Source organism: Physeter macrocephalus, chromosome 16 (assembly GCF_002837175.3).
Source record: "Physeter macrocephalus isolate SW-GA chromosome 16, ASM283717v5, whole genome shotgun sequence".
In the NCBI taxonomy this organism is placed as follows: domain Eukaryota; kingdom Metazoa; phylum Chordata; class Mammalia; order Artiodactyla; family Physeteridae; genus Physeter; species Physeter macrocephalus.
Window position 1 is genome coordinate 101,843,979 of NC_041229.1, and position 10,311 is coordinate 101,854,289.

At 50.2% G+C, this 10,311-nt stretch overlaps 1 protein-coding gene across 1 annotated transcript in view; it reads left to right on the plus strand.

The window, feature by feature from the left end:
* The first annotated feature begins 1,526 nt into the window (after window positions 1-1,526).
* Window positions 1,527-10,311, plus strand: part of MARK2 (microtubule affinity regulating kinase 2) — a 35,413-nt gene continuing 26,628 nt past the window's right edge. The window contains exon 1 of the mRNA XM_028500928.2: window positions 1,527-1,580. Within this exon, the coding sequence (XP_028356729.1) occupies window positions 1,527-1,580 (54 nt within the window). The remainder of the gene's footprint in view (window positions 1,581-10,311) is intronic.

Below are 10,311 nucleotides of genomic sequence, written 5' to 3' on the forward strand. Positions count from 1 at the left end.
CGCACTGTGATGAAGAGTGGCCCCCGCCCGCCGCAACTAGAGAAAGCCCACGCACAGAAAAGAAGACCCAGCGTAGCCAAAAAAAAAAAAAACAACACGTAAAAAAAACAGAAACTTTTTCTGAAAGAAAGAAAAGGTAACAAATTCAAAGATGTTATTTAGAATGTCATCACTGGAACAAAGGCATGGATTCTGTCAATATAGGAACGTTGAGGAGTCTAAACAGAGATGTTATGTGATTTTTCCAAGATCACACAGCATTTTCACTACACACAGCTGGAGGTGGAATGCTGGGCTGGGGGGAATCTGTGCAGCTTCCGGCAGCTGGGAGCCAAGGACGTTTACCTGGTGCTTGCCTGGGACCTTGAGGAGCCCTGTGGACTAGATGCGGGGTGCATGGATAGATAAATAGAAGCCAAGATAGATGACAGCAGGTGATGAACTGTAGGTAGACAGGTAATAGACTAACGCTGCATCTGACAGGTGACACACATGTTGATAGACAGGCTGGATGATAAACGAGATGTATTTAATGAGCTAGCTGAGAGACGAAAGGACACACAGACAGGAAGTTGCCTTAGAACCAAAGAATGCCAACAGCAGTGATGGCTAACAGCCTTATTTTCTATTTAGGCAAATGGTAACACGCACATGCGATCCACGCTCCCTGTTCAAGGTTTGAAAATACCCGAAAACTGACGGAAAGAAACGAAGAGTCAGACTTTGGGTACCACCCGAGGGAATTACCCGAGGCTCGCCCGGCCTCGGGTGTTGCCGGAAATGGCCGACAACCGCCGGAGGCGTCGGGGCGGGATGGGGGCGGGGCCGGCTCAAGGCAAGCGGGGCGGCTTCGGGTGTGTCCGGAAACTGCCGAGAGCCAGCTTGAAGTGGGCGGGGAAAGGCCTGTGGGCGTGGCTGGAGTACCCGGAGTCCCTTCGTGGATTTCCGCAAACAGAGCCGAAGCTTGGTCTTCGGAATCGAGGAGGCAGGCGCGTCCCCGGGATTACCTTCTTCGGGTGTTTCCGGAATTCACCAGTAGTCTGTGGCCGGGAGGAGAAGGCGCGCCCCCCTCCCGTTTCTAGCCGCTTCGGATGTTTCCGGCTGCTGCCGGCGGAAAGAGCCGAGGGCCGGCGGTGGTGGCGGCCATGTTGGGAGCAGCAGGTCCGGCGGCGGCTGCCTGTGTGCCGGGCGCGGAGCAGTGCCGCTGAGGGCAGGGGAGGAGCGAGGCAGGCGGCCGGCTGCGGCGGCAGAGAGTAGGCGGAGCGGCGCGGCCCGGCCGAAAGGCGGCACAGCCCAGCCGGGGGTCGGGGGGGTGCGGTCCGGAGCCGCTCGGAGCCGGCGCGGCCTAGCCCGAGCGGCGCATCCCCGGGCTGGCGTGAGCGGCAGTCCGGCCTCCCCGCACCCCCGGCCGGGGCCCATGCGGCGGGTGCCCCTGCTGTGAGAAGCCCCGCCCGGCCGGGCTCCGCGCCTTCCCTTCCCTCCCTTCCTCCGAGCTTCTCGGTTCCCTCCCCTGAGATACCGGCGCCATGTCCAGCGCCCGGACCCCCCTACCCACGCTGAACGAGAGGGACACCGAGCAGGTAAGGAGCCCTAAGGGCTCCCCGAATTCTCTGGCTGGGCCCCTGCACCTTGCAGAGCCTCCTCCCTCCTCAGCTCCCCTCGTGCCCCTGCTGCCATCCTGTAAGCCTCGGCTGCCCTGTCATCTGGCTCCTGGCCCCGTACATCTCCCTTCCGAGTCCTCTCCTGGGACCCACCTCGTCCAGACTCCAAGCTGTACACTTGTCTTTCTGCCGAACCCCCCCCCTTCTCCCCTCACCGCCCTCCTGCGCTCTTCCGTGTTACCTCCCCAGCTTCCTCTTCTCTTCCCTTTTTCTCTCGGGGGCCTTTCTGGTCTTCCTCCACCCACGCTTAAAGCTGCCACCCTCCTGTTCCTCGGCTGGCACCCTGCGATTTGCCCCGGGTCGTTGTCCACCTCTTCCTCCATCCCTCCAGCCTCGCTTCCCCTCCGCCCGCACCGGTTCTCCCAGTTATCACCCTCAGGGTCCTTGCCCCGGAGTGTGTTCTCGATCCCTATCCCCTTCCAGTTCCCCGGCTTTCCACCCTGCCTCTTGCAATTTTCCAGATTGTGCTCTCCCTCTTGCTTGCAACCCACCAGCTCCACCCTCATCACCTTTCCAAATCTTTCGCCTACTCTTTGCTCATCACTTTCCCTTCTCTTCTCCAGGAGCTCCCTGGTGCCTCGCGCTGGCATTTGTTGCTTCCGTGTTTTCCCGTACAGCTGTCATGCGCATAGTTTTCCCACAGGTTGTCTTTGGGGTTCCAGTCTTCACTCCCTTCAGAGTCTTTGGATCCCTCACGTTCTCTTCCTCTGGGGTTTGGGTTTTTGAGTCTTGGCCTCCTGTTTCTCACGGTGAGTGCTGTACCAGTCTTGTCCCTGGGCTCTTCCTACCGAGGGAAAGACACTCACTATTTCAGCCCCACTTCATTTACACAACCTGTTGCTCGGTCCTTTCCCAGGCCTTGCCGCATCCCCGTCCTTGCCTTTCTGTCCTCTTACACCGCAACACAAACCGTGAGGCTTTCTTGTTTCTTCACTCCTGGATCTGTCACTTTACGTAGTTTCTTCCCCCTTGCTTGTTGCCTTCTGGTTTCTCTGCCCTCACCCCATCTTTCTTACTATGCCTCTTAATTAGGATTGCCTTTAATCTCCATATTAGTTTCCTGCCTTCTTCACATCATGTTTATTTTTCCCCCCGCATATGCCCCTATCCATCCCCTTGTGATTGGCTAGTCTTTGTAACCCCCCGGGTCAGGAATTTTGCACGCTAGTTTCTTGAGCTACACACTTCCCCCTCATCCTGGCAATCACTGCTATCATCTGTCACCCAAGCCTTAGCCTTTTCTGTGTCATCTCACCTCTTAGCCGAGAGGCGTCCACTTTCCACCCCTCCCCTTTCTTTCACCATCTCTAGTGTCCCTTGCTGCCTGCTCTGTGGAGAGTCCCCTGCCTGTCATACCTTGGTGGAGAACTTTACTAGGCAAAAAAAAACTTGGTGGAGAACTTCACTAGGCAAAAAAAACTTGACCTGAAAAAAGAGCTCTTCTCCTGTGGGGCTTGAAGTGCTTTTTGCATCCTTCTCCCTCACTACATTATTTATGTTTTCATCTTGTTTCCTTCTTTCTCCTTAGTGCTGTAGAACTGTTGTTATATACTCTTGCATATTAACACCTTTCTCTGAAAAATCTACCCTCTTTTCATTTCTCTGATGTTTTTCTCTTTTGTTACCCCCTCACTCTCTGTTATCTGGGCAGTCAGGAACTCAAGAGGAGTTCTGGATAAGTTTTTCTGCAGTGGTTGACCATTTCATTACTGATGGATTGACTGATTGCTTCTGGGGTTGAAATGGGTTGAGAGGGAGTGATGGTTGATTTCCATTTCATCAGCGGGTTTGGCAGCTGGTTCTGTATGGGACTGAGGTGTTTGAAAACTGGAGCATGGTCTGTATCTCACAGTCTTTCCCTCAGTGCCAGCTGTTTCTCTCCTTAATGGGAACCACTTTCTCAAGACCCTCTTGAGGTTGCCTGTTCCATTCCTTTTCCTATCACAGCCTTTATTTAGCAGGTAAACCCTGCTTAACCAAAGGACTTCCCCAGACTGTTGATTCTGAGCTGGTAGGAGGAGGCCAAGTGACTGACTGGCACCCTCAGGCATCTGGGGAGTGGCGGTGGAGTGCCTACTCTCTCAGCAAGGCTGTGGGGGGCATTGTATTCTGCAAAGTAGAGTAACAGAGTGCCTCAATGTGGTTTCTTTGTGCTCTTTACTCAATGTAAATGTATTCTTGCCTTGGTCTTTTTCTTGTGATGTGTGCATTGATTTCCTCTCTTCCCTACAAGCCTCACATAATGCTGAGCGCATAGTAGGAACCCGGTGCACGCCTACTGATTTTGTGATAGAACTCTGTGAACCATTTGGGAACGTAAGCTGCTCCTTGATAACTTTGTCCAGAGCACTGGCTGCATACATTGTCATCCTGTTCCAAATTATGAATTACTCATCCTGTTTCCACTCCATGGATTTAGGTTCCCCTGAGCCGCTTCGTTGGTTCTTCTGTCATTCTCAGGGTAGCCGCACCATTGACTTGATATTAAGTCTCATTCCGGTAAAAGCGTGGATTTCGAAAAACATAAAGGGCAGGTGCAGTATTTTTTAAAACAAGAAAAAAGACAAGTAGCAGCTCCTCTGGTCATATGGCTAGAGAGGCCTGAAGCACTGGTTTCTTTTGGGCTAGATCATGCCACCAGGTGAGACCAGAAAGCTCTTCTCGGTCCTGTTGCGATTCTAGCTGAAGTGGTCATTGCATAAGCCTTAATGTTGTGAAATAAAAAGCAAGGGATTTGGTTGGTTTGATTTCTTTCCCCCAAAGGTCCTCTATTATCTTATTTAGATTTAAATTATTTTAATTGGTTTCGCAAGAAAATAGGTAAACAAACTCTGCTGGTTGTCTTCAAGCTCCAATCTCTTGCTCTTTCTCTCCCTCTTTCTTTAAAACATGTGGCTGATGAGAAGCTGTTTCTAGGAGCTCTTTGATCACATCTGAATTAAACAGACATACACACACACACACACACAAAATGCTGAAGCATAAAAATAAACCTAGTGTTGCAGAGAGATTGCCTGTTTGCTGTCGACTCTGCTTCTAACAGTGAAAGTAGGAGATAAAAAGAAAGTTAAACCCTGTCTTTATTGTGATTTTTGTGACACCTGATTGCAGATGTGCTTTTTCACAGTCATAGCCTCTTCCTTTTGCAGAAAGAGGGTTGTGACCTGGGGCTGGTCGTTTTGGGCATTCTTAATCTGAGAGCTGAGCTTTCCGTTCACTTTTCCAAATGGCTCTGTTGGCCTGGAGGCTTGGCAGTGGTGAAAGCAATCAGCAAGATGACTGTTTGTCTTCCAGCCAGCAGCAGCAGTAATAGGCAAGTGGAGAGGGGTCCAACTTGCAGAGTCCACCTGCCGCTGGCGAAAGCTTCCTGTAACACCTGGTAGAGGGCCTACATTGCCTTCATACCTGCCCCACCTCTGGGCCTCAGGAACCACAAGAGAGGGCTCCTGAGAGAAAGCACCTGAGAGAAAGCAAGAGGCTTTCACTACCCACCCGCCTCTGCCTCTGCTGCAGTGGGCGAGGGAGGGGGCTGCTGTTGTCCTTCCAGGGAGTGCGTGGCATTGTTTCTTCTCTCATGATTCTGGGAAGAGGAGTTTGGAAGTGTGGGTGAGAGAGCAAATCTAACTTTTAGAATCCTGCACAGAACCACTGAGCCACTCCAAACACACATATCCCTTGGATCCCAGTGTTGATTCTGGCTGAACGTTTCACTGAGTAATCTGGTTTTAGTGTTGTCTTGTAGAGAGCTCGGTTCGCTCTCGTTTCACTCCCTGTCCTGCAGGCTGTGCAGCAAGCCCCATGCTCTGGGTGCTGACTCCGACCTCTGCCCTTTGACCCTGGCCAGGGGCTCCTTGGTGGTGCTGCCTTCTGGTCAGGGGTGTGGGTGAATGTCAGACCATATAGTCTTACTTTCTGCTTCACCCTCGAAACAGGAAAGAGGTATTGTTAGACCAAGGGCTCTAGGAGCCCCTGGAGTTCATAGAGTTGCCATACTACAACCTTTGAACCTGGTAAAGGTAGCTACCTAGTAAATTGTAATAATTTCTCTCCAGTCTGTGGACTTTGGGAAGTAGCTAAACAGATGGATACAAGGCAGTCATTGAAATTCGGCCTGCTTCAGATTAAAATCAAGTTTGCACAGGGATAACTGAATCTTTCGGATGGCGACCAAAGATTGGGCTTGAGTTTTCTTCAGCATAAATGTCTTAAACAGAGTTGATGCCTGTGAGGCAGGAAAAGACTGAGAATTTGTTTTCTGAAAGGTTTGCATGGTTAGAGCTCTTGGGAGTCAAAAACGTCTCAGACTAGACTGCTTCCCCTTTGGACAGAACAGCCTAATTCTCAGTGGGCATTTGACCAGGACTAACCCGTGCCTTCATGAACTCTTTCCCATTGAGCACTTAGCCACCTGGCTGGCATTCCTCTTCGCCCAGGAGCTTCCATGACTTTCCTCACATGTACTATGTCGACTTAAATGAATATTTTATGCCTAGAGTGCAGCTAAGCTCGGACCTTGTGGCCCATTATCGACAAGTGAGGTGGGGGCTGGGCGCCACCCTTGGCCCCATGATAGCGTCTCTGCTAAATGGACTCCCCCCAGCAGCACTTTGAAGCTCATTAATGGATTGGGATGAAGTAACCTCAGCAGATGGAAAGGGCAAGGAGGGTGGTCATCCTTCCTTCCCTGAGGCTGCCTGATGAGGCTTTCCTGCTGTAACCAGGTCCAGCCCCAGCTCCTTGCGCTGGGTTAAGCTGTAGGCTGACCACTAGGCCTCTGCTTTGGGAGGAGACGTGGAAAGAGTTTGGTTCTCTCTTAACCATGGTGACGTTGCCGCGTTCGCCGCTTTCCTGCGTCAAAGCAAAAATTGAGAGGGCTGTGGAAAGGGTGGGTGGAGTTTAAACCTGGCCCTTCCTCCTTCAGCGGAAGTTCAGCAAAATGACAAACCAGATAGGTGGCTGGGTTTCCTTTTCTTGATAGTAGATTCCAGTATTTGTACATTTTGCACCTGAAGCTTGGATTCTCCAGGCTTTCTCCCAGCCTTCATCAAATATGAGTCACTGAAGTGTTATCTATGCATTTTCCCCTTCTGTCTCAGCAAAGGGAAGAGTAAGGCTTTACAAACCTTGTGGAGGAGGAAACCACCCATTTCCCACTTGTGGCATGGGAAGAGGCTGTCTATCGCCATGTTAACTCTGAAAGTTCTAGCTCTCGGAGCAGAGCGTCACTACCCCGCCACAGCCCTTTTAGTGCGGGCTATTGAATGTCTTTGCTGTTTCTTAGACTTTGAGATGGTACATCTGGTTCTGAAAAAGCACCAAGAGAACATCTGGCCCCCTTGGTTTCCAGTTCTCTCTCAGAGGAGGAGGGGTCCCAGGGCCTTCTCTGGCCCACTTGACCTGCTTCTCCTTTGCCGGGTATAAATAGGCTAGATCCCTTCATCTGAATGTCCGTTTTGTCTAGAGTGTTTGAAGTTTTTTTGGTCCCCGTGGGGAGTTCTTTCCACAGATGTCTGTCTTTGGGTTGGCACTCATTCCGCCTTACTTTCATTTATTCCTTCTCATTGGAAAAGGGCAAAAAACAAATATATTTCCTCTTGTGCAGCAAATGATTGATTTTAGGCTTATGAAGTCATAGAATCACAAGTAGGTAGGAGGGAGGGTGAGATGGACCCTGGTCTTGGTGGCTAGGTGGATCCTGTGGGACAGTGAAGCAGTGGGGCGGGCGGGCGGGGGGGGGGGGGGGCGGGTTCAACGACTGGCTCCAAGCCACCTTTTTCTTTTTAACATAAGGAAGGCGGAGCAGACCAGTGGCTTCTCTGTAGAACCAGTCAAGCTAGTTTTGAGCCGCCTCGGCCTCTTTTCCTCTGCTCTTCGGGAAATTGGCAATACAAAGATCTGCCTCCTCTGGGGCTCTGCTCACTGAGGAATGAGTCTGGAGGAGGTCTGTAAACAACCACCTTCCCTCCTAATTCTGAATGGGTCTCTCAGCTGGGCCTCTCCAGTGAGTAGGCTTTCTCCACACCTCATGCTACTCAAAGCAACTTGGTCTTACACACCTTTCACTGGAAGCTCTAAGATAGAGCTCCTTTTCTTTGCAGTTCACAGCTTGGCAAAAGGCCCTTCGCCTGGCCAGGAGGTCTGTGCTTGGCTCCCCACGTGTGGATCTGAAAGGGAATCGGGACTCCTGACTCCTGGCTGTCGTGATCTGGCTGCTAAATCCAACCAGACCCCAGACTTTTTGGATCGGTACATAGGTACTGTCTGTCCAGGCCTGCTGGAGAAGAAAAAAGGAGAGAGAATAGTTTTTGATTTTTGGCAGTTCAACAGATACTTCAGCCATGGGGAACAGTTTGAGTGTCCCTGATCAAGGTACCTGTAGGAAAGGTGGGAGCCTTCAGTCACCACGTGCTGGCACTTCCTGAACACAGTAGGGAATCTTTCTCAGGGAGGGGACATAGCAGGATTCTGAGCCCCCTGCGACTAGACTGCGGGTGCTGCTGATGTAGCCGGATTGTTTTCTCAGTCTCCCACTAAGCAGAAAGCTCCCAAGTCCAAAAGCTTGGTGATTAATGAGTTCAGCTACCTGCAGGCAGAGCTCTAGCTTATGTCCTTGTTGCTGCTACAATGGTTTACTCATTGCTTCTCCTGAGGACCATTTTACTGAAGGTTTTGTTTTGGTTACTCATATCCTATATGCAGGGTGACCCCCTTTTTTCTTCACCTTCTTTAGACCCGAGTGTCTGCTGGTTTTCCCTTACCCCATCACTTCCCCACCTCCTCTCCATAGATGGCCATCTTTTGACTGCCTTTGCACATAGCATTGGCAGCATTTTGGGCTTGTTGCTTTGTTTTTGCCCAAAAGAGTCTGAATTACTGGTTCTCCAGTCACAGGAAGTGGGGTCCCTTTGGCCCTCTTGGTCTAGCATAGCTTTCTGATTGAGTTGAGCTTATGGCAGGGTTGAAAGGAGATCCCAGCACTTTCGGACTTCCAATAAATGGTGTCACTGTGGTCAGAGTAGGCTCTGCAGCTAGAGTCCCTGTATTGGAATCTCGGGTCAGCCCCTACTGTGACCTTGGGCTTACTTTATCCCTCTAGGCCTGTAAAGAAAAAGGAGTAATAATAGTACCTATCTTAGAGATATAGTTGTTGTGAGCATTAAAAGAGTTAATGAATATAAAGCACTTACAATAGTGCTGGCAGGACGTAATAATTATCGTCATCGTTGTTTCAGTTGAGCAACTTAGTGAATTTTCTCTGAGTGCCACACAACTCCAGGTCGGTATAAGGGACGTAGTTTGGAATGTCTCTGTAATGACTGGAAGAATCTTGGCCTCCTCCAGCCATTGGGATTCCTTCCATAGGTGCTTTTCCTAGCATTTCTGGTTTTTTAGTTTTCTTTTTAAATCAGATATCTGAAAGAAAATAAGATGCTGTTGGAGAGGTTTATGTACTTTTGAAAGCACTTTTTAAGAAATGATACTTCGTTTATTTACAAGATATCAATATTAGGCAACTTTATTGATTAAAGGGAAAAAAAAACACACCACCCTCTGCCTGCCCATTATTTCTGTGGTGTGAATGGTGGTGGTGTTGGTGGTGGATGTGCAGTCTCTTCATTGGCTGGAAGGCCAAATCCAAAGTTACTGGAGCATGGGCTTTTCTGAGCTGTTGGGATCCGGGTGTTAGAGGAGGCCCCACCTAGTGCCAGGATTTCTTTCATTGTGTTCCTTTATTCACGTGCAGTATTTACCCTTTGGCAACAGGAGAAGGCTCCCTGTTTCTCTCAAAGACCACATGGGAACTTAGCAGCTGATGATTTTAGGTTCCTTTTTCACTAGCAGAGGGGCCTTCAAGGGCAGGTTCTTGTTACCTTTGTTGGCTTTTCTGAAGTGAAAAGAAAGCCTCCCCTTTGTGAGGCCTGGGAGGGAGGGTGACAGTCATTTCTCAGCAGCTCCTGTGGATTTGTGGACTTTGAATCTTGGGCCGAGATTTTGGTCTCAGTTGGTTCCTGTTGATGTTCCTTGCTTGCCACTTCTAGAGCCTGAATGCCTTATCAGAACAGCAAGTAAGTTGCTCAATTTTTTTTCACACTGCCACCGTGGCCAGGGAGAAAGGTAACAGTGTCGCCGCAGAGCTCATCAGGGAATGTTTCTGTCAGTGCATTTTCTCTTCCTTTTGACCCCTCTCCTGACTTGTGTCTCACTTCCTTTTTTTTGTTTTGTTTTTCTGTTTGGTTTCTTTGAACTCTGTTCCTTCCTTTTCACTGTCCATCTTGGGTTTTCATCTCCATGTACCACTGCCTTACCTGTGTGTATGCCTGTATGCCTCTTTTTTTTTTTAAGGGAACTTCTAAAATTATTTATTGATTGATTTATTTTTGGCTGCACTGGGTCTTCGTTGATGCGCACGGACTTTCTTTAATTGCGTCGAGTGGGGGCTACTCTTCGTCGCGGTGGGTGGGCTTCTCATTGCGGTGGCTTCTCTTGTTGCGGAGCGTGGGCTCTAGGCACGCGGGCCCAGTAGTTGTGGCTTGCGGGCTCTAGAGCGCAGGCTCAGTAGTTGTGGCACACGGGCTTAGTTGCTCCATGGCATGTGGGATCTTCCCGGACCAGGGCTCGAACCTGTGTCCCCTACATTGGCAGGCGGATT